This window comes from Psittacula echo (genome assembly GCF_963264785.1).
Source record: "Psittacula echo genome assembly, chromosome: 4".
Lineage (NCBI taxonomy): Eukaryota > Metazoa > Chordata > Aves > Psittaciformes > Psittacidae > Psittacula > Psittacula echo.
Window position 1 is genome coordinate 77,060,627 of NC_137738.1, and position 26,836 is coordinate 77,087,462.

At 43.5% G+C, this 26,836-nt stretch overlaps 1 protein-coding gene across 1 annotated transcript; it reads left to right on the forward strand.

Annotated features, from left to right (window-relative positions):
* LOC308220128 (uncharacterized protein) lies at positions 1 to 26,176 on the forward strand (the record flags this gene model as incomplete). The annotated part of the gene is made up of 2 exons (XM_080615916.1): positions 1 to 469; positions 26,025 to 26,176. The coding sequence occupies 2 exons, from the start codon at positions 1 to 3 to the stop codon at positions 26,174 to 26,176; spliced, it is 621 nt and encodes a 206-aa protein (XP_080472042.1).
* Between the last annotated feature and the right edge of the window lie 660 nt (positions 26,177 to 26,836).

Below are 26,836 nucleotides of genomic sequence, written 5' to 3' on the forward strand. Positions count from 1 at the left end.
ATGGACGTGGCCGTGGACTTGTACCTGGCCGTCCCGCTGCTCTTCACTGTCCTGGCCCTCGTCCTCGCCTCCGTCTTTGTGAGGCTGCGGGGAGCTGAGGGGGAGCGGCCCCGGGAGCCGGCGGCGGCCGAAGCGGCCCGGGAGAGCGGCCCCGAGGACCAAGCGGCGGCGGGAGCGGGGCCGGAGGCCGGGAAGGAGGCGGCTGCCGAGGAAGGGAAGCAGGCAGCTGCCGAGCAGCGGGAGGAGGCGGCGGAGGAGCCGAGCCCCACAGCCGAGCCCAGCCCCGCGGCGGCCGAGAGCATCCCCCAGCAGCAGCCCGCCGAGCCCCGTGAGCCCGAGCCGCAGGAGGATGCAGGAGACCCCGCAGCACTTTCCAGCAAGGCAGAGGAGGAAGATCTGGACTCAGAAAAAGCGGAGCTGGTGGTGAGAGAGCCTGCAAGCACAGCAGCTACACCAGCCCCAGTGACAAGTACAGCAGCATCATTTGAGAGTTCTGAAGGGTTTGAATGGCCTCTGGGTACCCTTGGGACCTGCCTGCTGATTGTGATGGGGATCACCATGTTGGCACACACACAGAGTGTGTTTTACCCACGGCCATTTTGTCTGATCCCGAGAGTTAAGCAGAGTCAGGTTTGGGTCTTGTCTGGGTTTAGACAATACAGGGGGACCGAGAGGTTTTCCCCAACCCTGGACAGTCATGAGGGGCAGGGTGTGTGGGACAGTATGGGCGAGTATCTAATCCACTGGGCCCCTCCAGTGCTTTGGAAGCATCGGAGATGGAAGGCAGCTGTGTGGAGTCCCCGAGAACAAGTTGCAGAGACTGCTGGAGGGGAGGGTGAATTATTTTGAGCCTGATGGGCCCATGACACTTCAGGCCATCAGGGCAGAGATGCAACATAGAGATGGACTCATGATCGAGGGGTGGACTTTGCAATGGGCCTCTTCTGCTCTGAAAGACTGTTACAAGAGATGGAGACCACCATCATGGACCGAATGGACTCAGCAGTTTTATAGGGATTGGTCCGTGCACTAAGATAAGAGTGCACTGAGATGAAAGTGATGGTATATTGAAAATGTGGGATCTGAGCATGACGTGAATGGTATGGAATAAGGGGTGGATACTGTCCTGGGTTCAGCAGCAGCAGTTTTTCTTCTTCTTAGTAGCTGGTGCAGTGCTGTGGTTTTGACTTTTGGCCTGGGAAAATATTGATAAAGCCGATGTTTTCAGTTGCTGGTCAGAATGTTTATCCTGACCAAGGACTTTGTGAGTCTCATGCTCTGCCAGGGAGGAGGAGAAGCCGGGAGGAAGCAGGGACAGGACACCTGACTCAAACTAGCCAAAGAGGTATTCCATACCATAGCACGTCATGCCCAGGAGGTAGAACGGAGAGTCCCCGGAAGGGCTGGATCATGGCAGGGTGGGGGTGAGGTACCGGTCGGTGAGCGGTTGTATTCTCTTACTTGTTATTTCCTTTATCATTATTACTATTAGTGGTAGCAGTAGTGATTTGTGTTATACCTTAGTTATTAAACTGTTCTTATCTCAACCCATGGGAGTTGCATTCTTTTGATTCTCCTCCCCGTCCCTCCAGAAGCGGAGGGAAGAAAGGTGGGGGGGGGGGAAGTAGACTGCGTGGTTCTGATTTATGGCCTGGGCTTAAACCACGACAGCAGTGAACAGGCTAAAACAGCAGCAGAAGCCCTATGAGTTTGTGGCATCAGAAGAAGACACTTCCAAGGAACCTAGAAGGGACTGGGTAGTTTGTTGCAAAGCAGGAAGCTCACAGAAGTTTGAAGAAAGCCTTGACAAAGCACAAGGAGGCAGGGGATAATTGCTTATGTGTTCTTCACTGTAATCCACTTTACTCTGAGTTTCTTGATTTAAGACATTCAGTGGCTTTGTTTCTAACACAATTTGCCCTGAGACATGTAAAACTCACAGGCATCAATCTATAGTCACTGTGCAGGTAAATTTACATCCTCCTTTCAGCCAAACTATGATCCCACCTCAAGCACTCCCTCAGAAATGGGAGAGAGTAGTTCAGACTTCTCTTCATTTTGTGAGGCTTCAGACCTGGATTTCTGACATCCCTAGTGAGCACCGTCACCATTACACTGTCAAGCTGGGAGTGTTACTTACTTTTCCTATTCGAACTTCTCCAAGTTGCATAAGATTAATTCAATAACCATGGGACAAATGACATAATTAATTGAGGGTCACTGAATAAGAACTTAAGTTTTGATTCCTATACTAACCTGTACTTACGCATTCAATTTATATCAACCACTGGATACAACACAGAATTGTTTTTCCTAACCGCAACTGTCCCTGCACTATCTCCTGCTTTCAGTTGAATGTTGCAATCAGTAAGGTTGCTGAGTTATGATTTAGTGCTCTGGCCTAAAGCTTGAACTGTGTTTAGGAAAAAGCAGCACCTAAAAACAGTGAAGATTTTTGGAGGGCACATGATAATTTCTAGGGCTAAATTCAGATGTGCACTTGACTATGCATCTAATTTTAAGTATATGAGTACTCTTGTGTAGCTGACTCTAAATGAAATGTGATTTGATCACTTGTAAATAACTCTTCCTTTGTTTTTAATTCCTATTTGCTTATTCTGAAATTACTTTGGGAAGAAAACAAGAGGCGCCTCAACTCTGGTAAAGGTAGGAGCTATGAAACAATCTGGTACCATTTTGTCAGAGATGGATGTTTTCAGCTACTACATTTCATACAGTTCACTAATGCACCCAGGGAACATTCGATAAACCTAAATAAACAGACAAATAAGGAATTCATTATGTATAAAATAGAAAAAACGCACTTAATTTTGTCCTGTGCATACTCTACCTTACTTTAGCACAGAAACTGTTTAATTGATTGTGCAATTTGCCTACACCTATTGTGGGTCCAAATGAAAATTTCCCTTCATGCTGTAAAGACCAAAGAGAAGCAAATTAAAAACACAGACACATTTATTTTGCCTCTTGGAGTAGGATTCTCCTTCTCTCTCTGCAGTAACTCAGGCACTTACCCAGATGAGTGGTCTTACCTCCACCCTTCTCTGGGGGTCTGCACTGAATATGGCCAACCAAACCCTTCCAGGTATTCAGACACCTTGAATACCTTTGAAATGTGGAAACTCAAGACCTCTTTTCAGAGCACACCACTTTGTGATCCTTCTTCTTCATGTGAAGTAGCAAGCACTATGATCAGGTCACAAATCAAACAGACCCTGTGTCCTTCAGGACATGGGTCATAGACTTTCACAAAGATGTGAAGAACAGGACAGTTAATTGTGATCTACAGCACTGCATACAAAATTCGCAAGGTATATATATAAGGAGGTATAACACCTAGAGGAATAACACCCACTAGAGAGGAGATAATTATGCCTGGTTTACTGAGCATCTGGCACTGGCAATGAGTCCTGGAGCTCATTCTCACCAGTCTTCAGACAGAGCCAGCTTCCACCTACAAACTACCTAGTGGTGCAACAGTCACTATTCCATTTTCTGCCTTGGCAGGAGACAAAGTCTTCACAAGAAGCTCATGCCCAATTTCCAGGAGGGGCTAGTGAGGACGTCCACCACAATCTGGAGCAGCACCCGCTGCTCCAGCTCCTCTTCCATTGTGTCTCTGAAGAAGTTAGCTTGGAGTCTCTTAAAGTAAATGTCGTAGACAGCAAAAACGCTGCACATCTATGGCTACAAATTGATTTACTCTCAAACGCTAAGCTTTGTATCATTTGTGAGTACTATCTGTCTGTCTTCTTTTTCACATATCTCTCTCAGGTTAATAGTCCTTTTGTCTATCACTAGATTTTTTAGAAATGCTCTCACCTATGCCCATGATTTTCTGTTGACCTTGAAGAAAAAAGAGAGTTAGTGCAGAGATGGAGAAAGTCATTTGCTCCACCAAATGACAACGTAAGTCTGGAGGCAACTGAAAGAAATATCACCTCTTTTGCATATGGTAAAAGATTCAAATTGCCTTCCTGTAGGATTACATAAAGCTAATTGGATAGATTTATTTCAGAAGTCGAAAGAAGAAAACCTTTATAGATATATAGAAATGACTGATGATGCTGCAAGAGCTCTCTCATGGCATTGCTCCATTGTTTGGCTAAAAAAAATGCTTTTGACAAAGCAGAACTACAGTCTGCAAGCAACTGTCTTCATGAGTGACCAACTGTAACCAGAAATATATTGACCAGATTAAAAATCTGGGTAAATAGACTATAGTTATATGCTCATGAAATATGGGGCTGTTGCAAAACTGCCTCCATGTCTTTCAGTCAAAACCTTATTTTGATAATCAAGTCCTACTCAGACCGTTAACAGTTCATAAGCTGGCTTTGCTATGTACAAGTTGCAAAGTTCCTGTTTATATTGCACATGCTACCAAGAAAAATATCACTAATATCAAATGTACACTTCCTTTCCTGTAAGCCTAACAAGATCAGACCAAATGCTTTTATGAAGTATTAAGGGAAGGAAAGCCGTTTAGTTGGTTCTTCTGTTTGCCATTCTGCAGACTGCTGCTGTAAGTTGGTAGAAGGTCTGTCTGGAATGAGACAGTGACAAATCAAAGCCGCCAGTGTCTGCTCGCAGAAGCTCATGAAATTACAATACACCCTTTACTAGACAGATGGTCCCTCCATGCAGTTCTTCATGTGCAGGCTGCTCTCTGCATCCTTACATCTCCAGATTTCACAGAAACGCAATTGCATTTTTTTATGTCATTTAAAAGAGTCATTTCTATATGCTGTAAAGACTCTTATACTTAATGTACATGAGAGTTCGATTTTGCATCAGGGACCTTGACTTCCACATACTCATTCCTTAAAACAGAACTTTTAAATATCAGAAGCACGGTTTTATTATAATAAGCATACGCTCTTTCATTATCCATATGCTGTTGCATATGTTAGTATTTCCCCTTTCTTCTCTCAGCTTTAGTGTGTCCCAATCCAATTAATCCATGCTCAATTTGTTTATATTTTGGAGTATCAGGAAGATCTGATTAGGAGCCAATATTCCAGTATCATATGTTAAAATGTTATTTCTTGTGGCTTAAAAAGTCCAAATAAAAATAGATTTTACACTCCACTTTGGAGTCTCCATTTTTGTCTGTGTCACGTAAGTGATAGGTTACTCACCTTTATTTTATGGAGTTTCTTGTAATGTAATTACATGAAAATCTCAAATTGCATTTATAAGTGATAGAGTGATTAAGATTTTAAATATCTCACATACTGGTGGTAATATTTTCATGAATATAATGTTTCTGCTTTAGTAATTCTATCTGAAAGAGCAGTATTCACAGATTTTAAAAAATAACTATATAGCTGCTCTTTCTCCCCTGACTTCTATCTCCAGATGCACAAAACCAGTTTTGATTCCAGAGCATGCTCTGCATTTAGACAATACTGGAGTGAAAGATAATAACAGAGCACAAGCTCTGGCTGAAGCGTAATTCCAGTTCTTCTCCAGTTCTGGCAGGCACACAATTTCCATACACAAAATTAATGACTGTAGGAGACATAAAGGAAATTCTGGTACACACTGCTACACTGGTATTACACGCAACTCTTGATCTACAATTCATTTTACAGACATGTTAAATTTAGGTGCTGTCGTGGTTTAAGCCAGTCGGCAAGTCAGCCACACAGTTTCTACTCCCCCTTCCCCCCCCCCCCCCCCCGCCTCCCGGAGGGATGGGGAGGAGAATCAAAAGAATGTAACTCCCACGGGTTGAGATAAGAACAGTCCAGTAACTCAGGTATAACACAAACCACTACTGCTACCATCAATAATAATTCATGGCTTGACTTCGCGAGCGAAGATTTGGGAAGGGCTTTACCCACGCTTACTACAAGCGCGCTGATGACTAAAAAGGCCAATGTGGGATAGGCAAATCTGCTTGCAAAAAGCACAGTGAAAGGTCTCCTTGGGTGGTATAGGCAGGGCGCGATTCTTTCTACGTTGTCTTTGATAAGAGAAACAACAAGGGAAGAGAATACGATACCACCCCCTGAAAAACAAGCCCAACCGAGCAGAGAGCGTGCCTTCCAGGTAACTCCCAGTTACCTCCCCGGGCATGACGTGCTGTGGTATGGAATACCTCTTTGGCTAGTTTGGGTCAGGTGTCCTGCCCCTGCTTCCTCCCGGCTTCCCCTCCTCCCTGGCAGAGCATGAGACTCACAAAGTCCTTGGTCAGACTAAACATTCTGACCAGCAAATAAAACATCGGTTTTATCAGTACTGTCCCCAGGCCAAAAGTAAAAAACACAGCGCTGCACCAGCTACAAAGAAGGAGAAAATGTGACTGCTACTGCTGAACCCAGGACAGATGCCTACCTTGCAGTATAGTAGATGGCAGCCTGTCCACATGTTAGCCCATCCTGCAGTGTTAGTGTTTCTGCATGCAGTATGTGACCATCACTGCTGCAGTCTTAGCCATTCAGCATTGTCTTTACCAGCTTCTAGGATAAAGCCAGCTTTGCAGAAAAGGACCTGCGGTGCCTGATGGACACCAAGTTCAACAGCAGTGTGTCCTTGCTGCAAAGAAGGCTAACGGTATCCTGGGCGGCATTAGGAGGAGTGCTGCCAGCAGGTCAAGGGAGGTGATTCTTCCCTCTGCTTAGCGCTGCTGAGGCCACATCTAGAGTGCTGGGTCCAGTTTTGGGCTGCCCAGTACAACAGAGAGAGGGACATAGTGGAGACAGTCCAACAAAGGGACACTGAGATCATTAATAGACTGGAGCATTTCTCCTACGAGGAAGGGCTGAGAGAGCTGGAACTAATCACCCTAGAGAAGAGAAGACTCAGGAGGGATCTCATCAATGTACATAAGTTCCTGGAAAGAGGGTGCAAAGAGATTAGGCGCAGGTTATTTTCAGTGGTGTCCAGTGTGGCAATGGACACAAAATGAAACACAGGAAATGTCACCCGAACTTAGAATCATAGAATCACAGAATGGTTTGTGTTGGAAAGGACCTTAAGACCGTCTAGTTCCAACCCCCCCGCCATGGGAAGGGACACCTTCCACTACACCAGGCTGCTCAAGACCTTATCCAACCTGACCTTGAACACTCCAAGGATGGGGCAGTCACAACTTCCTTGGGCAGCCTGTGCCAGTGGAGGAACAGGGAACACTTTTTCACTGTGAGGTGACCAAGCACTAGTGCAGGTTGTCCAGGGAGGTTGTAGAATCTCCATCCTTGGAGATACTCAGAAGCCATCTGGACACACTCTTGGGCAACAGGGTCTAGGTGACCCCTGCTTGAGCAGGAGGCCGAACCAGATGACCTCCAGAGTTCCCTTCCAACCAAACTTGCATTTCTGTGAACCCAGCAGTGCTTTTAGGCATCCATGAATCGTAATATTCTGGAGGCTGTTAGTGGTATGAATCCAGCATATCTGATTGTCATTGGTTGTTCACTTGGCACTCGGTTTGTATTCCAATCTTTAGAGCTTTTACCACTTTCACAATCAGCCTCTTGACCAGACTTCAGATTGCAATTTAACTTAATCGAAGAGAAAATGTTATGATAGTGTCAGATGGCTTTAATGTAATTTTGTTACCTCACGAAGAACTAAGCTAAATTCTACTTCTGTGAGCTCTAAAGTCACACAAGAAATGCACTGTCAATTAATAATCACCTCCTGATGTTTTGTTTCTTGTTTTCCCAACATTTTTATGTCAGAGTTTCCCTCACTGGGCCAGTACTTCTGCCTTCTCCTTGAGTGCCTCAGTTCTTCATACAGCTTCTCTCAAAGACACAAAGACCTTCACAAAATGTACCCAGATAAACACCTTCACTATCATTTGATCTACCTTTGATTTGGATGGCAGCACAGACCCGTCCTTAAACCAGAGATTGCTGTTTTAGCTACCTTCTCCCTGTTGGTATGTCAAACTTCTCTGAAGTGTGGCAGAGTGATTACACGCTTCCAACTTCATCCAGAGACGTATGAGGGATCTAACCCATCATGTAGCAAAGTCTGGCAAACTGCACATACTAGATCAGTTTGTGTTCTGCAGTGCTGAATTTTTCTATTACTGCAGAAATGTAATACTGAATTAAAGTTTTTCCTCACCTCCTGTTTTTTGCTTTGCTTGATTTGTGGATTAGAAGAAAAAAAAACAACACAGATATATTCTGACAGATACCTTTTCTCACAGATTTTATAATTCAGAATGCTATCATGCAAGCAATCGGCTTCCTAGAAGACTTTATGATGAAATAGAGAGACCATTTTGTTAGAGACATAGAGTGCGTTTCTGCACTAGTGACCGTGATGCCAATTAGATCTGCACGTCTCCTTTAAGCTGATAGAATAAGAATGGTTAAAACCAGTGAAAGAGTGAAAGCCTGGGAATTATACCAGATTAATTTTGGGGTGACAATTTCACTGTGCTGCACTGAATCTTGCAATCAACACAGGAAAACCCAGCACTTTCTTATCATTACAGGTCTCCAACAGCTGATCAGGTAAAAGATAACAGACAATAGATAAAAAATAGGTAAGAGTTTTTGAGGTGATACAGTTGCAGCAGCCTTTTGGATGAGACCCACGGGGCAGCTTTTATTCCATCTCAAGCTCGGATACTGTCCTGTACCAATGGGCTGAACTGCCCCATGGCACCCTGGCTGGGCTGCACCCAGGCACGGGTCTGGCTGGCTGCATGGCTTGGTCCCCACTGAGTGCTCGGCCCTGACCTGGCTGGTTTCGCAGCCCTGCTCCCTGCAACACCACCCACACCCCTCAGAAACCCATCCATGGGTCCGCTCAGTGTCCTGACAAGTCTTCCCATTTTTAGGCTCTTTAGCTCCACCTCTGTTGAGATCTAAATAACAAAAATAGTCAGTTTTACAACCTGCACTTCTCTTACTTGTCAATGCTCTGAAAGATTGATACTTTTTATACACTGAGAAATCTTTGCCGGGATGATTACAGAAAAATCAATTACTTGTTTTGGGGTATGTGTAGCTATCAAATACATAACCAATTGCTCTTTTTTCTTCAACCATCCTTTCTTGTTGGAAAATCACATTAATTCTGCTGATGCATTTTGGGATGACCATATCTCCCTGATAAATGTTGCCAAAGATGTACGGTGCCTCCAAGATGTCATGTTTTCAGGAAGGTATAAGATCAGCAAGCCTCTTGGCAGTAACGCCAGGACTACCAGCTACCAGCTCTTGTTTCCACACAGACCTTCCTCTTACTTCCCCGTCCTCCCATTTTCATCACAAGTGGAGCTGAATTCACCCCTGAAGAATTAATTTACTCTTTATCATGCAAGAAGCTCACAAAGATTACATGGATCAACACTGGCCACAAAGTAACCTGGACAGCTGGCTTGCAGGAGAGGAAAATCCAGTATTATTGCTAATGGCCAAAGATTGCTTATCTCATTATTTTAAATGTAATTCAAAGTAAGGAAAGTTGATATCAGAATATGGTCTTTCATTTCACCAATGCTTCCAAGCAAGCATAAGTGCCTTCTTATCAGAGACATTTTTTCATCAACAAGCTTCATTCTTAAAATATGGTGGTTTTGTTGTTCCAGAACATTTTACAAACAGATTTTGAGTTCTTAATTTAGGATATTTGCTACTCACTTTTCATCCAGAGCCCACTATAATTTCTTTTCCCCGACCAGAATAGAAATTCAGTCTGTCAGCCAACTTCCTATAAACTAAACATATGTGCTACTTATTTCTTCATTTTCTTCTGCTTCCCTTTCATATTTTCTTATCTCATTTCATTTTCAGTGGCTTTTCCCCCTGCCTCTCTTTTTAAGTGCCTCTTTCACTTTTTTCTTTCTCCTGGCCCCTTTTTCATTCCATCCTCCCCCACTCTCCCATCCAGCATTTTCTTGAGTCTCACACAAGTTTGCAAAAATGTGTTTTCTACAAGTTTTAAGAGAAGTTTTCCAAATATTGTATGAGACTGTTTTCAGAGGAGAGAGGGTTTCCCAAGTCAAACGCCTTCTCTCTAGAGACTGCCAAAACAGTAGAGTCACTAAGAAAATCCAGAAAGGATCAGTTTATAGTTTTAGACCGAGCACTGCTGCATCCAAATCTTCTTCTAAAGAATGTAACAGCAGCTGAAATCTGAGGATATGCATTTATTTGTTGCCTATGGCCAGCTGAATGTGTTTAGTACATGAAATTCTCCTAGTAGGAAGAGCTCACTTGAACATGTTACTGAGAAGAATGCTTTGGCAATTTTCTGAAAACAGCTGGGTTGTTGATGTGAGTTTGTCAGAGAGCAGAGGTCCTGCTGAGAACCTCAGAAAACCCCAGTATAGTATTAATGGTTCTGTTGAACAGTCCTTTCCATCTATCCAGCTAATGTATCTGAAGTCAGTAATGAGTAACACTGCATGCGTTGCAAGCAATAATTTATTAAAGCATATATGTCATGGGAAAAGCAAGCAGTGATCAGCTTTACTTTCTGATCAATTAACAGCACTCAGACAAGCAGAACTCAAATTGTTTTGAAACCCCAAATGAACTGATCTAGTTATTAGGAAGTCTGTGGTGCTATTTCATGCAAGCAGCTGCTCATTTTATCATATTTACTTTTACAAATGACTGTTATCATCCTGCAACCTTAGCTTTATGGCTCTTTGGAAGCTACCCAAGGTTTGATTTTTAAGGACTCTATGTGCAGTTTAATATACTTCAAGAGAAAATATTGAAAATTTTGAATTAATTGGAATTGCAGTAGGAAATGTTTTAACAGCTATTTGCAAGTAATAAAAACACGATGCAAGCTCCCACAGACTGTCCTTTCCCAGCCACGGGCTTTCTAATCAGGGAGCTTGGTCCAACATGGCAGGCAAACATCTGTGATGAGGAAACGTCTGACAGCTGCTCCCATTTAGACAGCCTGAGATCCATATCTACAAATGGTCTGCAGAAACCAATCCCCAAGGCCAAACAACCTTTCACTGTGAATGTTTCCATTGCCTTCGTGCTATCATAGTTTGTTTAACCCACAGTGCCTATGCTCCTCTCCTGGCTTTCCCTGAAACCTGAGTAACCCAGAGGCTTCCATCAGGCAACAGTCATTGTGGATGACAGGACACAATATGGCATTCAATATCCCAGAGGAATGGGAGCAGAGCTTTTGGCTGGGATGTGTTAGAAGTGGGAAGGAGTTAATGTATAAAAAAAGCCCCTCTGTGCTTCCTCCAGCAGTGCCTAGAAGCCTGGGAAATGGGATGGTGCTGTGCAGCTGGACAGTGCTGCCAGTGGGCTACAGGGTGAGGCAAACACTACTTTCCTTCCAGGACTACTTCTCTTCCTCTTGTTCTTACTTTTAGCTTTACTATGGTTGTATTTTAAGAACACTAATTGGAAGGGAAGAAGAAAAATGAAAGGAAAGGGCAGGTAGAAAAGAATATAAAAGGCAATTCAAGTGAAGAGAGAAAGAACCAGGGAAGAGACTGCTGAAAATCTATATATTGCCTTCCCTTTTGGCGAAATTTAACTTCCAGGCACTCCTGGATCCTTTCTTTCCTTTCCTACATGCAGGTGGCTTTTCAAGGTGGATTGCTCGGCATTCACTGATTTTTTTCCCTGCTCTCTTCATTTGGCAACATATGCTGCAGCTACTAATGCATGTAGCCCAGGAAAAAATAATTCTGCTACTGAAAAGTACTTTGTAACTCTAATATATTGTACAAAGACCCAAACTTTGGGAAAAAAACCACACCGCACAGTGTGTCCTCTGTCATCGCTTAGTTGCAGCATGTGGCAGGGCTTAGCCTGTGCCATTGAACATCAGCTCTGCCATAAGGGATGAAATGTTATCCCCCTGAGAGCAGCAGCCTCTCCTTCGCTTCCCCATTACAACTATGTTCTAATGTCAGGAGCAGATTGCTGGGGACAGGCGAGGAGAGCTGTGTGCACACAGGCCACCAGCAATGTCTCCATGCCCATCTTCATCCATCTTGAGTTTAGCTAGAGGCATGGTGATGGCAAAAGGGATTTCACCTGGCCTCTCATCTAACTAACAGCAAGACACAAACCAATGCACTTGTTTTACTAGATAGGTTTTTATCCTGAAAAAAAAAAGGCATCGTTTTTCTCTAGCTAGGCAGCTAAAGCCTGCTTGCTTACACCTTGCTCACACACAGAGTACTGCTACAGATGAGGTTAATTCAATGTTATCTTTATTTTGTATGGGTGAAGAATTGGCTGCTAAGAAGACAAAAAACTGCAGGTCTGGTATTACCTTTTGCTGAAATGCTGGATGAAAATGCACTTTGTTGAAAGAGACAGAAAATATCTACCTGAGGGAAGAAGTTCATCTGCCTGAGCATGGGAGAGAAATCCAGTCTTTAATATGAGTCTTTCCTAAATTATTTATTCCCATTTGGATAGTATAAGGTTTCCATAGTCACTGGCTGGTTACGATTTCTGAAGCACTGCTCTCTGCTCATTTCTAGTTTTCCTGCTTTCCCTTTGCAAAGGGGGATTTAATCACAGAGAGCTGTTGAACAAACCTGCTTCCACCTTTCCCATGCCCTGTTGCAAGCCATTGCGGCTCTTCTGAAAAACTCCAGTCCTGCATATCACCTCCCCAGCCTCTGCCTGCACAGGACCATGCACTAACATTGCCATGTGCTCCTATGGGTAATCTTCTGATTTAATTTCCCTTAACAGTTTTTATGCAATACAGAGTTATGCCAAGATCAAAACACACATAGCAGCCCACTCTTGTTTCTTATATACCTTATAATGACACACATCTCTAATGGAGACACAAGCTGCGGGCTATTTACAAAAAGCTAGGCAGCACATGTCTGAGATGCAGATGTAAAAACTATTTTAATCCTTTTCTTTTCCAGTTAAGGAATTAAGAGCAGAAAGGGTATTGACAAGATGACCATACTTGCCAGGATAAAAGGGTTTAAAGTCTGAGTGATGTTTGTATTGCTCTGTACATTGTAGAGTTACTGCTCCTTGGTCTTTTTTTACTTCCTCAGCCATTTAGAGTTGTTGGTGGTTTGCAGACAGCTAGTAATTATTACTTTGGTTGTTAAATACCAGGAATATGCTTAGTGCCACCTGAGCCTCAGCCCTCCGAGACAAAATCTTCCTCTAAGGAGCAACACTATCAAGGCTTTGCACTGCCGAGGCCACCGGGGCTGGGCTCACCCTGAGCACAAGCCCTCACACCCAGCAGCTTCTCACTCCCCCTATATCTGGCTTGGGCTGAAGTTCAAGCCATGATTATTACAAAAGTCTATCTAAGTAAAGGATCTAGGAGAGGGGCAGGTGTCTTTGATAGCCAGGAGGAAGAGGAGGGTTGGAGAAGATTCTGCACTGCTCTCCCTCGTACCCTGTGGATGCTCCATCTCCCTGCCACTCACAGCCTGTGCCAAACCTCAGTAGAAACCTGAGTTTCACACTGAGCTAAGTAAAAGGAAATGAAAGCACAAGGGACAACCAAGCAGTGACTCAAAAAGGTTTGGTTTGTTAATCCTGAGGCAGCTTTGGCAAGCATGTTTGCAGGGTTAAGCCAGAAAAGTGCCTGCATTAAAAATATGGCTCCTAGTGTCATGGCTAGCAGAAGACTTCCTGACCTAAGTGGCAAAATGCCAGCACAGACACAAACTACATTGACAATGAACACTGTGACAGAGGCTCCAGCTTGGCTTCGGTTTTAAGAACTACACCTTGTTCTTACCATGCCAAAATCACAAAATCCCATCATTCATTGCAACATAATTTAAAAGACTTCAATTCGCAACAGAGAAAACTCCAAGGGATTTATGTCATCTTGCAAAGGAAAATGGTTTGGGACAGGACAGTGTGAGAAATGAAATTCAACCTTGAAAAAACATCCTTGCAGATGTGTGTTATATGTTGGTCATGTATGAAAAGCCAGTCTCACACAGTCCACATCTTACTACCTTCTTCACCTCTAAATAGGTTAAAGGCCATTTTAAAGGTTGCACTGCCGTGAGTCTTTAATAAAAGGAAATTATCCTCCCAGGCTGCAAGGTCTCCAGACAAGCAATAATACATCTTCCTCGGAAACAAGGGCCATCACCCTACAGTGTTGCTGAAATGGCGTTTCCAGCCACACAAAAAAACCCATGTGGGAGAGACCTGGCCCCCAAAGCTATAATGTAGAAAATACGTTGTCCTTCCAGGGTTTGATAAAGAGATACAAGGACAGATTTGCACAGACAAATGCTAAGCAATGAGTTGAAGGGGAAAAGTTCAAGCATACATGCATCTACGTTTTTTGAGAACTACCACCATCCCCTATTTCCACTTTCAGCTCATCCATCATTCACTCAGTATCCACTTTGCTACATTCACATGATGCACTACTGTAATATCATGCAATTGGAAAAGTTTTGATCCTTGCTAGGAGAAAGTAATAAAAAAAGAAAGTAGTATTTTTCAGCAGCTTACGTGGGTTTGCTAATCATTTTTGCTAACAAGTTCTGCTGAGTCTGGATCTCCTGTGCAGTCATGTATAATCACGGCTAGAGAGCAGGCTGAAAAGGAAAAAGTCCTAGAAATTAGCTGCTTCCCTGATCAGTCTCTGATTTGTATCAAAGGAGACATTTGCTGTTTCCAGTAATTCATTAACTCTCTATTGTTTCACAGTGCATACAGCAAAATCTTTGTAAAATGTTTTACCATTAAATCCCTTGCTGTTATTTGTGGCTCTGCTGCTATTCAAAGGAGTTTTCAAGGTTCTAGCTCACATCTCTATGTACTGTTCCTTATAATGGCTTGTACTTTGGGAATCAAAGACTCCATTATATCAATAGATGGTAACTGTCACTTTGTAACATGCTTTTTATGGCAGAATATTTATTTTTCAAAGATGTATTCCTCCTGCTGTAATCCTACATGTTCCTCCTTTACACTTGCAACATACCAGGCTTTAAAGCAAAGGACAAAGCAGCTGAAAATAGGTGTCTTTCCACCCACCCTTCCCATTTCTTTTCAGATAGTGAGAAATTAAAACACGGGGCTTTGTGGAGGAATTGCTGTCAGAGTCATTTGATAACTAGGATCCCAGTAGAAGCTTTTATAACAACATTAATAAAGATGCACTAGCACTAAGATCCCCGCGTGCAGCATACCAATAGCGCCAGTTAGAATTATTGCCTTCAGATAATAAATCACACTTTTTTTAGGAGACAAAAATTATCCAAGCTGTCTCCCTTCCCCCACCTCCCCAGGACTCAATAACTGCAGGGTTTCTTTTAAAAAAAAAAATGTTGCTTAGAATCAAAACCCTGCTGCACCTCTGCCAGCCTCATGGCTGCACCTCCTGTGTCCCGCAATGCAGCTATTCACTTAGAAGAGGCAAAAAACACCCCTCTGTACTTTGACATCTGCTTTCTTCTTTGCTAAATAGTGGGGCAGGCTTTGTTAGCCACCATCAGTGTCAGAGGCTGAGGCTGGAGGGAGGAGTGTCTCCCTCCACAGAGCCAGAAGATGCTCCACAGTATCTCTCCTGAACCTTAAGGATGGGCAGAAGAAAGGGTAAGTGGAGCACAGCGCAAGCTGCTCATCACTGCACTGCCAAGACAGAAGAAGCCAAACATGAATTATGGCAATCTGAGGGGACTCTGCCTTGCATAGGAAAGGCCAGGCATGTGCAGCACACAGCACACGTGTATGATCACACTCCGATCACCCTGTTCCTCCATCCCCCATAGCAGCTCCTAGCTGCTACAGTTACTGGGCCAACCAACCTCTAGGGTTGCCAAAGGAGCTGACTGGGCTGAGGAGATCTGGCAGTGAGCAGGAGGAGTTTCCAGATCTGAATCTGACACTTAGTTCCAGTATAATTCTACAGAGCTTGCTCTGGGATGTGTGATATGCCAGGACACTTTGCACAGCACGTGCTCCACAGAAAGCACAGTTGCCACCTGCAGCGTGGGGACACAGCAAAGGAACGAGGTTCTAGGCTGATGCAGCATAGGAAGAGGAATGCTGGGCACTTGTCTCAGAGGAAAAAAACCCCAGCAGCTGGGCTGTGAGTAAATGAGATTAAACCAATTTTGCTTCTCCAATTCCCACAGCAAGCGGAGCTCTAATGGAAGAAGACCAGGATGGCTGAGTTTTAAGCAATTATAACAGCCTGGTGTTATAGACCAGCAGCCTCGACTCTTCTGGGATATAAGATTCCCTGTCTGTTCCTAGCTTTAAGTGGTGTCAGTCAGAGGGATGTAAGACTGGAAAGGAACTCCTAAACCTTTCATTACCAGTCACTTGCATTACCTAGTGTCATATTGGTTTTTATTTGATTTTCCCCCTTTTTTTATATTTGATTTCCAGGCATGAAGGTTAAAGAAGTCTCTTTCATCCATCTCCCTTCTTTTCCAGGTTAAAATTCTTATCATCATTTATGTCAGCTTTGAGCCAAGAGGAATAGTACCCTAGCAAACAGACAACTTTCTGTTTTTCCAGTGATACACAGAAACAACCGCTCAGCATATTCGTGTGAGTGAAGGACATGAATATGCACACAAGTGGCACGTTTTTATTTTTTTTAATTTGGGGCGTATATCCCAGGAAGACTCTCAAATATGTACTGTGTCCCTGTGAACCACTGTAAACATGACCACAATACAGTATTCCATTTGCCTATGGATTCAAGCGACTCTCAGTCCTGGAGAGGCTCTTATGTAGCAGGGATGCAACAAGAGAGAAGCAGCATTTATAATGCACATGTATATTTATTTATAATATACATTTATAACATATATTTATAATGTACATTTTGGATTTTGAAGGTAGAGGAGCAAGACCCCTGTGAAACTCTGGGGTTGCCCATCTGTCTGTTTTGCTGGCCCAAGCTGCCAGCACCAGCTGAAATGGGAGTGAACGAAGGTGGCAAAGAGAAGGGAGCCAGTCTTGGGTGATGGCATCAAGTCCCCCACACCCACATGTGCCCGGGACCAAGAGGTCCTGCCCAAACCTGGTGAGTAGAAGCAAAGTAGTCTTTTGACTTGCTGTGAGTAACTATCATGCTATCCAATCACTGTGGCTATTGAGAGAAGAGAAAGTATATGTGAAAGACATAAGTCCCTCATGCTGTGTTACAGACATCACTGCTGTTTGTTTGTATATACAGCCACTGTTACTCTTCAGCTGACAAATTTGATTTGTGGCCTTTAACATCTTCAAAGTAATGCTCTTGCTAATTGTAGTCATGCTATTGATTTTCATAAAAGCATTTTACTACAAATAAAGCCATTGCTTTCAAGCCAATTAATCATGCATCGCTGACTTAACTGCAATGGCGGTTTTAATGCGAATATTCAAGTAGTGCTTCACTTCAGGGTTTGTCAACAGCTACCATTTGAAGACAATTTCAAAGCCTTAAGAAACCGCTTAATATAGTTATTGGATGCTCACCAGTTCATAAGACCCTGCCCCATCTGCCTCATATATTTTATGCAAAACAAAATCTTCTAATTAAGTAGATGAAAGAAAAGAATTAACATACTACCTAGGGGACTGAACATACATGATTATTAAGCATTATAAAAAAACGAAAAAGGCATGCCCAGCTCAAAAAAGGGATTAAAAATGAGCTTACTGGGGAAGCAACCCTTCATTACACTGCAACAGGGAAATGGAAGAGAGTTTAGGCAGACCTATTGCCATGACTGACACTGCAGAGATGTGCTGGAAATAAGGTAGAAGATTTTTGAAGCAGCTGTGTGCATTCCTTAAGTTCCTCAGTCCATTTTCATTTCCCTTTTTGGGACACCACTGTAGAGGTATTTTCAAAGAGGCAAAACGCCCCTGCATGGCTTGCCATGGATGCAGTGATACTTCCCACCCAACAGGTAACAAGACCCTGCATCCCAGCCCCAGTTCTGGCTGCTGCCATCCCCTTAGAAATGAAGGCCACACTTTTCAGTCCAGGTCCAACAGGGGCACAGGACAAAGATGCATTCACCTGACATTCCACAAGGAGTCTCAGCAGCCCTCCTGTCCTGCTCTGTGTCTAAGGACTTCTACTGCTTCAATGACTGCATCAATGGTAGCAATTGCATCATCATGCCAACTTGCATCTTTCTTCCAGGCCATAAGCATAGGCTATATGTCTGGGAAACAGATGGATGATGGATAGAGACAGAGCATTGGTTGCATCCAACCACCCCAACCATAGGCGTAATTGTAAAAGTGACAGCTGGCAACCACTTGGGGACCCTGGGTTTAACATGACAGTTAAACCATCATTCTAGGTTAGACATGAGAAACTTAATGACAGTAATGACAGAGACACTGTGGTTGGTCCACCCCATCTTCCCTTAACTCCATCTTTCCTTACCTGCCTGCAGGAACATTAATCTTCACCAGGACTTTCTTCAGCTTCTTCCAAAGCAAATGTAAGTCTTTGACCACATCAAGAGAGTTGTTTATTCTTTAATGGATAACAGTCACACTAGGGATATGCTCCTGCACACAGTAATTCGAACTCAAACACAGCGAGAGAAGTAGCTGTCACCTCAGTATCAGCAGTATAGCCAGCACCAGAGAGTTAGTCCACGTTAGACTGGGCTCATAAGGTCTTCAATCTGACAGTGAAGATCACACAAATTTAAGCAGAAGAGGAGGACTAGAGTGTGCAATTCAGACCATGTGAGACTGACTTAATTCGTCTGTGTAGCCTTAAAGTAATTTTTGAAGAAAAACTAATTAAGCATCTGAAGATGGATGGAAGATTAATGCAACATGCCTGTCATGTGAGCCTAGCTTCTTTCTTGGAAGCTATAATTGATATTTTAAATATTCTTATTATTCATTACTTAGACCAAAATCTCATTTATCTAGGCATCTGTGAAATATCTGCTATACAGCCACACAGTTAACAATTCTGTTTGGAGAAGAATAAGTACAAACCACGTAGCACGAGTAAGGATGCTTGAAAATAAAAAAAAATTATTTATTTTATAAACAAAAATGTCTAGGAGATGGACTGGAAAGGATGGTACAAGGTTGGAGGGAGTGACACAAGGCTGGAAGAAGATGATGAGCAATGTTTTTCAATGACTGTGTTTGGTTTAGTTTTAACAATATTAATAGTGCAAGAAGTGGATGAGTCGTAACAAAATTTGTCAAGTACACCACCCTGAGCATGGGGGAGCCTGGGAGAGATGGTCCTGAGGAGAGGAGGAATCTCAGCAAGTACTATACATTACACACATGGCCATGAACTTCAGTAGTAATAATAATAATAATAATAGTATGCACTTAAATCTGGGAGTTCCTCAGCTGGCAGCAAACACTTAAAGTAATGTGAGGATATATGTGTTTGTGTGCACATGTCTACTTATGTAAATATATACACTTGTAGATATATGTAGATACACATGTGGGTATTCACAGACATCTCCATGCCTTGCAGCCACAGCAAAGGCAAGTGAAATGCTGTGGTGACTCCAACAGAACACAGACTGTCATGGGGTCTTATACAGTTCTAGTCACTTATATACAAGAAAATTGAATTTCAACTAGACCAGACACAGGACAGAACTTTCAGGATAAGCAGAGCTGTTAGCTGCATGTAGTAGAGAGGACTAGGACAGCTTGGTTTGCTTCACTGAGCATGACCCTAAGGATGGATGAGGCTCCTTTACATCAGGGAGGTAAACTTCAAGAAGGGAAAAGCTATTTCAGATAAAATGCAATAGTCACACAACATAAAAATGGCACAAACTAGACAGGAAAAAAATGACACTGGAAATCAGGAGGTGGTTTCTGACCAGTGGAGCCAGCAAAAGCCACAAAGTAAGGCCAGGGCAGTCTCAGATGGGATTTGTGACCCAGTGGGCTGGGGATCAGAAGACGAAAAAATCCTTTCTGGACTTTTACATGCAGGAATGTCACAGTCAGACCAGTGTAGATAATTTCATGGTGAGACAGCTATAGCTTGTGATGCTTGGTTGAAGGGTTCTTCATTCTGTGATGACACCAAGACCAGCTTCAAGTGAATCCAGTTCCACTGAAAACACCTCATGCAGTTTTATAATCCATAGCACATTAAAATACATTACATTAAGAAATCCTTGCTAGGGCTTTTAATAAAGCTTTTAAATGTGCTCTCTTTATTTTTCTTGCTGCCTGTTTGAAATATATAAATAAATAATCAGTACATCAATTATTTCTATTTTACAGTCAAAATGTGAAATATTTCTGGCAAGTAACTATGTTTATTAATTTCTATGTGATCCCTAAAAAAGAATTAGATGATTAAAAACAATCATACTTCTTATTTAACAATTATATTGAAGAAAAGTCTTGAGGCTTCCACAGCAAATATTACACAAAAATTGTGGAGAGATAAAGAGAGCACAAATAGCACTCTGCTGCAAGGGATGCTAGAGTCCTCCTTACATGGTGAGAAGTAAGTAGGGTAGCTTACCCAATTCTATATCTATGTGGATAGTAATACAACATCCTTGTTGTATTTGAGGCACACTGAGTCCATAAACTTGCAACTATGAGACATAAATACTGTGCACTTCTCTCCACTATTGTGCATAGCAGCTATCCTGAATCTGTAAGCTCTTCTTTCAGACTATCCTTCGTTGACACCAAGAGGTGAGACACATTTGTATAGGAATAACTAAGAAACCTTCATCACCACTGACCATGTCTAACCCTCTAAAACATTTTTCTTCTGTAGTGAATATGACTGACTTAATTCTATCAGCACTTATGATTTATTATAATTCACTATAAACCTAGAACTCTTTCAGCAGGATTGTTGAAGATACTCCAGGTTTACATCCAAGAATGAGAACAAAACCAGAGACACTATTTACAATAGAATATAATTAAATGAAGCCTATTTCCTTTATATAAGTTATCCCTGAATGGATGAATGGATTTAAATGTCAGTGTTTTATCTTATTCAGATTTTTGCAGTAATTTCAGTAGCCCTTTTTAGCTCAAGGAATTCTGACAAACAGTAGGTGATTGACCTCTTTCACGAGTTGACTAGACACAAAGCAAAGACAATATTCTGCAGGCACGGGAGAAATTGGAACCTTTTAAATGCAGAAGGAAGGTTTACAAAGACTTTGTGCCAATAAAAGCCTAAGCACACCATCACACAACTATTTAACTCTTTCTTCTTATATGAGCAAATGCTTTTTTATGTAAATATTCACAGAAAGTCAATAAAAAGTTTTTTTTTACAAGAGATGAAATTCTTTTCACTTGAATGAGTAACGACTTTTATATTATTTATATATATATACACATTTATCTTTAGATGTGTGTATTTGATATTCAGTATTTTCTCAGTGTAAGTAGAGATGCTTGACTCAATTGAATCAGTTCTTCCTGAGAGGTAGCTTCTGGCTCCTTCACATCTAGTAAAAATGTTATGCTCTGAAGTGTTATTACAATTACAGCACTGAAGACATGTCATGATAACAAAAGTTCAGATTTTTGTATATATTTATTAAATTCTACTTATTGCTGTGGGTAGCAACATAGCCTCAGGTACAGACAAAAATGTCTTCAATGCATTAATATTGATAGTATTATTTGTGTCTAAGAATTATGAATGCAGGGTGTTAAAAAACATCCCAAGTTCTAAGAAGTGAAATGTTGCTTCAAAGATAATCCTCCAGGGATAAATCCCAAAGTAAAGCTTTAAAAAGCTTCACATAGTGCATAAACATAAAAGAAAGAGGGCTGCAGGGAGCAAGGTAAAGAACTTGCATTGCAGCTTTGCAAATATGACTTGTCTAAACTTTTGTGGATTTATTTGGACTTTGCATTTTGCACCTTTCAAAGGGTGGAAGAAGCTGACATGAGGCTCAGTTCCGCCTGGTTCAGTCTGTGAAACTGTAAATGTGAGAGCTCCTGTAACGAGGAGCTCAAAAAAGACTGTTTTCCAGTCTTACTTTGTCCTTTTTTCTTCCTCTAAAGGACAATTCAGCACCATCTGAGTTGGAGAAAACTAAACCCCTACGGCCACAAGAACCTTCTCATATCTGAAAATACTGCTACTGCTACTTATTTTTCCCTGCACTTCTCTGTTTCACCGTTGTTCAAGCTTTGCCACAGAGCCACCATGCAGCTGGCTAAATTCGGACCACTTAAAGTTTTGCAGGGTAAAAAAAGGAGAAAAATGTGCTCCCAAATTTCTGTTTCTTTTTCAATGTCCTGCTCAGACACAGACAGCTGCAAACTGAGAGTCACAACATTATTGCACACTACTGTACACTGACAGGAGATGCTGAGATCAGCTCCAGTGTAGCCTCAATGATGCTCCCACTGGCTGCGCATGGTGCTTTGTCACCCCAGTACTGCCAAGAACACTCAGTTGCTTTTGGATGGTGATTGAGACCAAACAGCTGAAACCTCTATGAAATACATATAAAATAATCAAGTAATATCAAGCTGGAGAGTGACTGAAACAGACGGGAAAGAGGAAGAATGTATTTCAGGAAATTGCACAGAAAAGGAAGGAGTCATATAAAAGGAGAACATTGTCTTGAAAACACAGGGGGGAAATTAAGACACATAAAAAAAGGAAGAGGCACAGAAACAGTAGTTTGAAAACAAGTGAGCAGATCTATAAATATAAAATAATTATGATCAAGACAGGAAGAATTTCAGTACAGGGGGAAGAGAGAAACCACTGTAACAAACCCCCAGTTTTCTAGGAAGCTGCATTTAGAGAGGATCTTAAACTTCTAAAGCTTTACAGGCTCAGGGCTATAAAACCAACCACCAGTAAATTTGCATCTTTGCAGCTGTTTCACAAACTCTTCTAACAGAGCAAAGCAAAGGATACATGTCTCTCTTGCTCTGGAGAGGTCACCAGGGATGACCCCAGTCTGGACCAGGACCACACAGGTAGAGTTGCTCCAGCCCCCCTGCCAGCCGTGAGAGGCCTTCCTGGGCATGCAGTACACCAGGGAAATGAGGACTATCAGTTAATGAACCTTCAGCTCTCAGAAACAAGGGCAGAGACGGCTGTGACCTTACCCAGCTAATACAGGGACAGGCAGCAATGGAAACATGGGAACATATCCCCAGCTAGAATACTCCACAGCCCCCCCACCTAAGTGGCTTTATGAGACACCCAAAACTGCCTCAGAGGGTGATTACCTGAAGTTGGTAGCGCTAACAAGGAAGATTACCACCCTGATTAAACAATAACCAGGGAATGGCAGAAAGACTGGGAGGAAATGCCTCGGAGCAGGAGGAGCGGTGACTGAACTGGGGCACTGTCAGGCATCACCCCACACCAACCCCAGCAGCTCCTTGGGGGCACAGGAGCAGCTGGCACCCAGCCAGTGACCCACAGCACTGGGGTGGAATCGGGGGGACACTCCTCGTCAGGCTACATGTGGGGCCATGTGGGGCACCTGCCCACAGTGGTGCCTTTAGTGCGGTGCCACCAGTAGCATGGGTGCGAGTACCATGGGAGCACCCACATCTCCACAGGAGGGTCTCCACATGGGCATCCACCTGCACACACACTGTCGTGGTTTAAGCCCAGGCCGTAAATCAAAACCATGAAGTCCACTTCCCCCCCCACCTTTCTTCCCTCCGCTCCTGGAGGGATGGGGAGGAGAATCAAAAGAATGCAACTCCCACGGGTTGAGATAAGAACAGTTTAATAACTAAGGTATAACACAAATCACTACTGCTACCACTAATGGTAATAATGATAAAGGAAATAATAAGGGAAGAGAATACAACTGCTCACCAACCGGTACCTCATCCCCACCCCACAGTGATCCAGCCCTTCCGGGAACTTTCAGTTCTACATCCTGGGCATGACGTGCTGTGGTATGGAATACCTCTTTGGCTAGTTTGGGTCAGGTGTCCTGTCCCTGCTTCCTCCTGGCTTCTCCTCCTCCCTGGCAGAGCATGAGACTCACAAAGTCCTTGGTCAGTCTAAACATTGGTGTTATCAGCTCTGTTCCCAGGCCGAAAGTCAAAACCACAGCGCTGCAAAAGCTACTAAGAAGGAGAAAAACTGACTGCTGCTGCTGAACCCAGGACACACACACAAAGCACGGGGTGTGTAATGCACACGACCTGGGAGGGAGCATTTGAAATCTTCGGGATATAACAGCATGCTTAGAAATCTGCAGGCATTTATTAACATTTTGCAGATAAACCACAGTACCAAATCACAGTCTGGTACTGTGGTTTATCTGTTGCTGATTTCAGTCCTGAACATGAAGCTCACCTATTGCATGACAAATACATGCTGATAATAAATCAATAAATTGCTTTAATCCCAATTTTATTTTAATCATGTCAGCTGGCCAGTTTTTCCTTACAGTAGGGCTGCCTGTGCCAGCGATATTAAGCCAGGACTGTGTTCTCCATTGTGACACTGGGACATTATCTTCCATGAGCAGTTTTAGCATCTAACCCACCTTCCAATGTTCTTCTAATGGTGATCACAAGAATAGAGCTATGCACTATGCTCTTCATCTCAAGGCCCAGAGTAATTATTTTATAGCTTTAGTTTCAAAGAGACATTTTCTCCCTTTCCAGTTGCCTGCAATGGTTGTAGTGGCATTGGATTATTTCAGATAAAAGTTTCAGTAGTGAGTAAATGTAGTTGTGGTTCTTAATGACAGCTGTGAGAGCTCTTGTCTTTGCTACCATCATTGTGTTGCTGGACCATGACTGAAGAAGCAACCACAATTTGATCAGTTAGAGAAATGCAGTGAAATGCAGAGCAACACCCAGGATGTGCATATTGAAAAGGTACCTATAATATGCCCGAGCCAACCTTCACTCTCTGCTGACTGCTGGACGGTTAAAATGCAGATCTGAATCAGGGCATCCCAGATCATGAAATTCTAATTTTTGTACTGAAAAGTATGAAAGAACACTGGCCTGCTCCTATTAGGCAGCATTACACACTGCTGACGTGCTTCTGGGTAAATGTCAGCATAAGCTCTGCATTGTGGATGTATTTCAATGACGTGCTTGAGCATATTACTCAGGGATTTCAGGACAAAGTCTACCAGAGAATTTCAAGTCTTAGAATGTTCCATTTCTGGGCAGGTTTCATAAATAGGTAAATCCTGCTGGACTGGATCAGCACACATCTCTCTGGGTGAACCATCACATATGATCTGTATGTAGAAAAATAACCAGAAGACTGTATCTGGCTGAATGCCTTATGAATATTTCCACTGCATTAAAAAAAGGAAGAAAAGAGAAGGTTGCTTTGCTGACTGAATTCAGACAGAGGAAAAAGATGTATTTCCCAGGTCCACTAAGAATTGACGGGAAACCAACTCACATCCATTGAAAATGTGGTTTTACATGGAGTTGAATAGTAGGCCACGTCTTCCATTTCGCTTCCCAATGCAACAGTGCATGTATCCTAATTTATTAACTACAAACAGGAAATGAACTCCCACAGGTTCTGCAAATTGGGAGCTGCCCAATTGAGCAGTGACCCCAGATATCCTGAATATCCTGCTGTGGATTGACTCCCTCTTTCAGGCCAGAGGTTCTCCTGGTGGCACTGCACAGTTTGGCGCTAGCTGACTTCAACAGCTGGCTTACTATCCTATGGAAACAGCAGTCAGAAAATCAATAGTCCTTTGCTGATTCATAACTGATTTTCCACAGAGAAAAACAGTGCTGGCCCCAGTGGGGCAGGCAGCACAGGTCACACATGGCTGCAGCTCCACTCTTAATGTGCCAGATCCGAAAAATTGAAAAATTCCCTCCCTTCCTCCCTTCTTTCCTTCCTTCTTCCCTCTCTCCCTCCTTACCTCCCTTCCTCCTTTCCTTCCTTCGTCCCTCCCTCCCTCCTTACCTCCCTTCCTCTCTTCCACCCTCCCTCTCTCCTTTCCTCCTTTCCTCCCCCCCTCCCTCCCTCCCTCCCTTCTTTCCTCCCTTTCTCTTTCCCTCCTTTCCCCTCTTCCTCCCTTCCTTCCTTCCTCCCTCCTCCCTTTCTTCCTTAATTCCTCCCTTCCCTTTACTTCCTCCCTTCAGTCTCCATTCAGTCAACTCCTTCCAGCACCGGACAGCGCAGGAATCGAGCAGCCCCCTCTGCGCTGCTCCGGCCCGGCTCCGCCGGTGGGCGCCAGGTGGCGCTGCAGCCCGCCCTTGGCGCAGCCCGCCCGTGGCACCGCCCGCAGGGCTGAGCAGTGCTGCTCCCCACCCCGCCCCGCCGGCTGCGGGGTCGCGACAGGGGCGTGTAGCATGGGCCTGGTCATGCACTTGTTGAAGGCTCTGCTGAGCAGCGAGGCAGGTGTCCCCCGGTTAGTGCCAGCTGATGTTCTGCTGTAAGAGAATCATTCTAATGTATGTGGTTCATGGCTTCACAATGGGCTCCACAGTTTGCTTGCAGTGGGGTTTTGATTTTGGACCTTTTGATTCAGGTTCCCATCTGTACAATCTCACTGTATGGGTGAGGAAGGGGCTCCTGGTAGCTCTGGGGAAGCAGCAGGTTATCTCCCAGTCAGGTGTCTGGGGAAGTTAAAGACAGAATGCTGTGAAACCACAGTGGGTGCTCCTGCGCCCAAAGGTTGGACAGCTCTTCAGGTGGGTAACCCAAAGGAGCTCCCACATTTCGCACACCTCTGCTATGGGATTTCATAAGCACCACTTTCAGAAGAGCCCGCCCCAGCTAACACAGCCAGGCACAAGCACACCAAAGCCAACGTGCATGATGGCTCCTCACTCGGCCAGCCTCTGCCTTCACCCTCCAGCCCCACTATAGGGCAAAAGGCCAAGAGAACAGCCATGATGGACAGCCAGAGCAAATGGTTCACAAGGGTTAAAGCCAAGACTGTTAGACCATC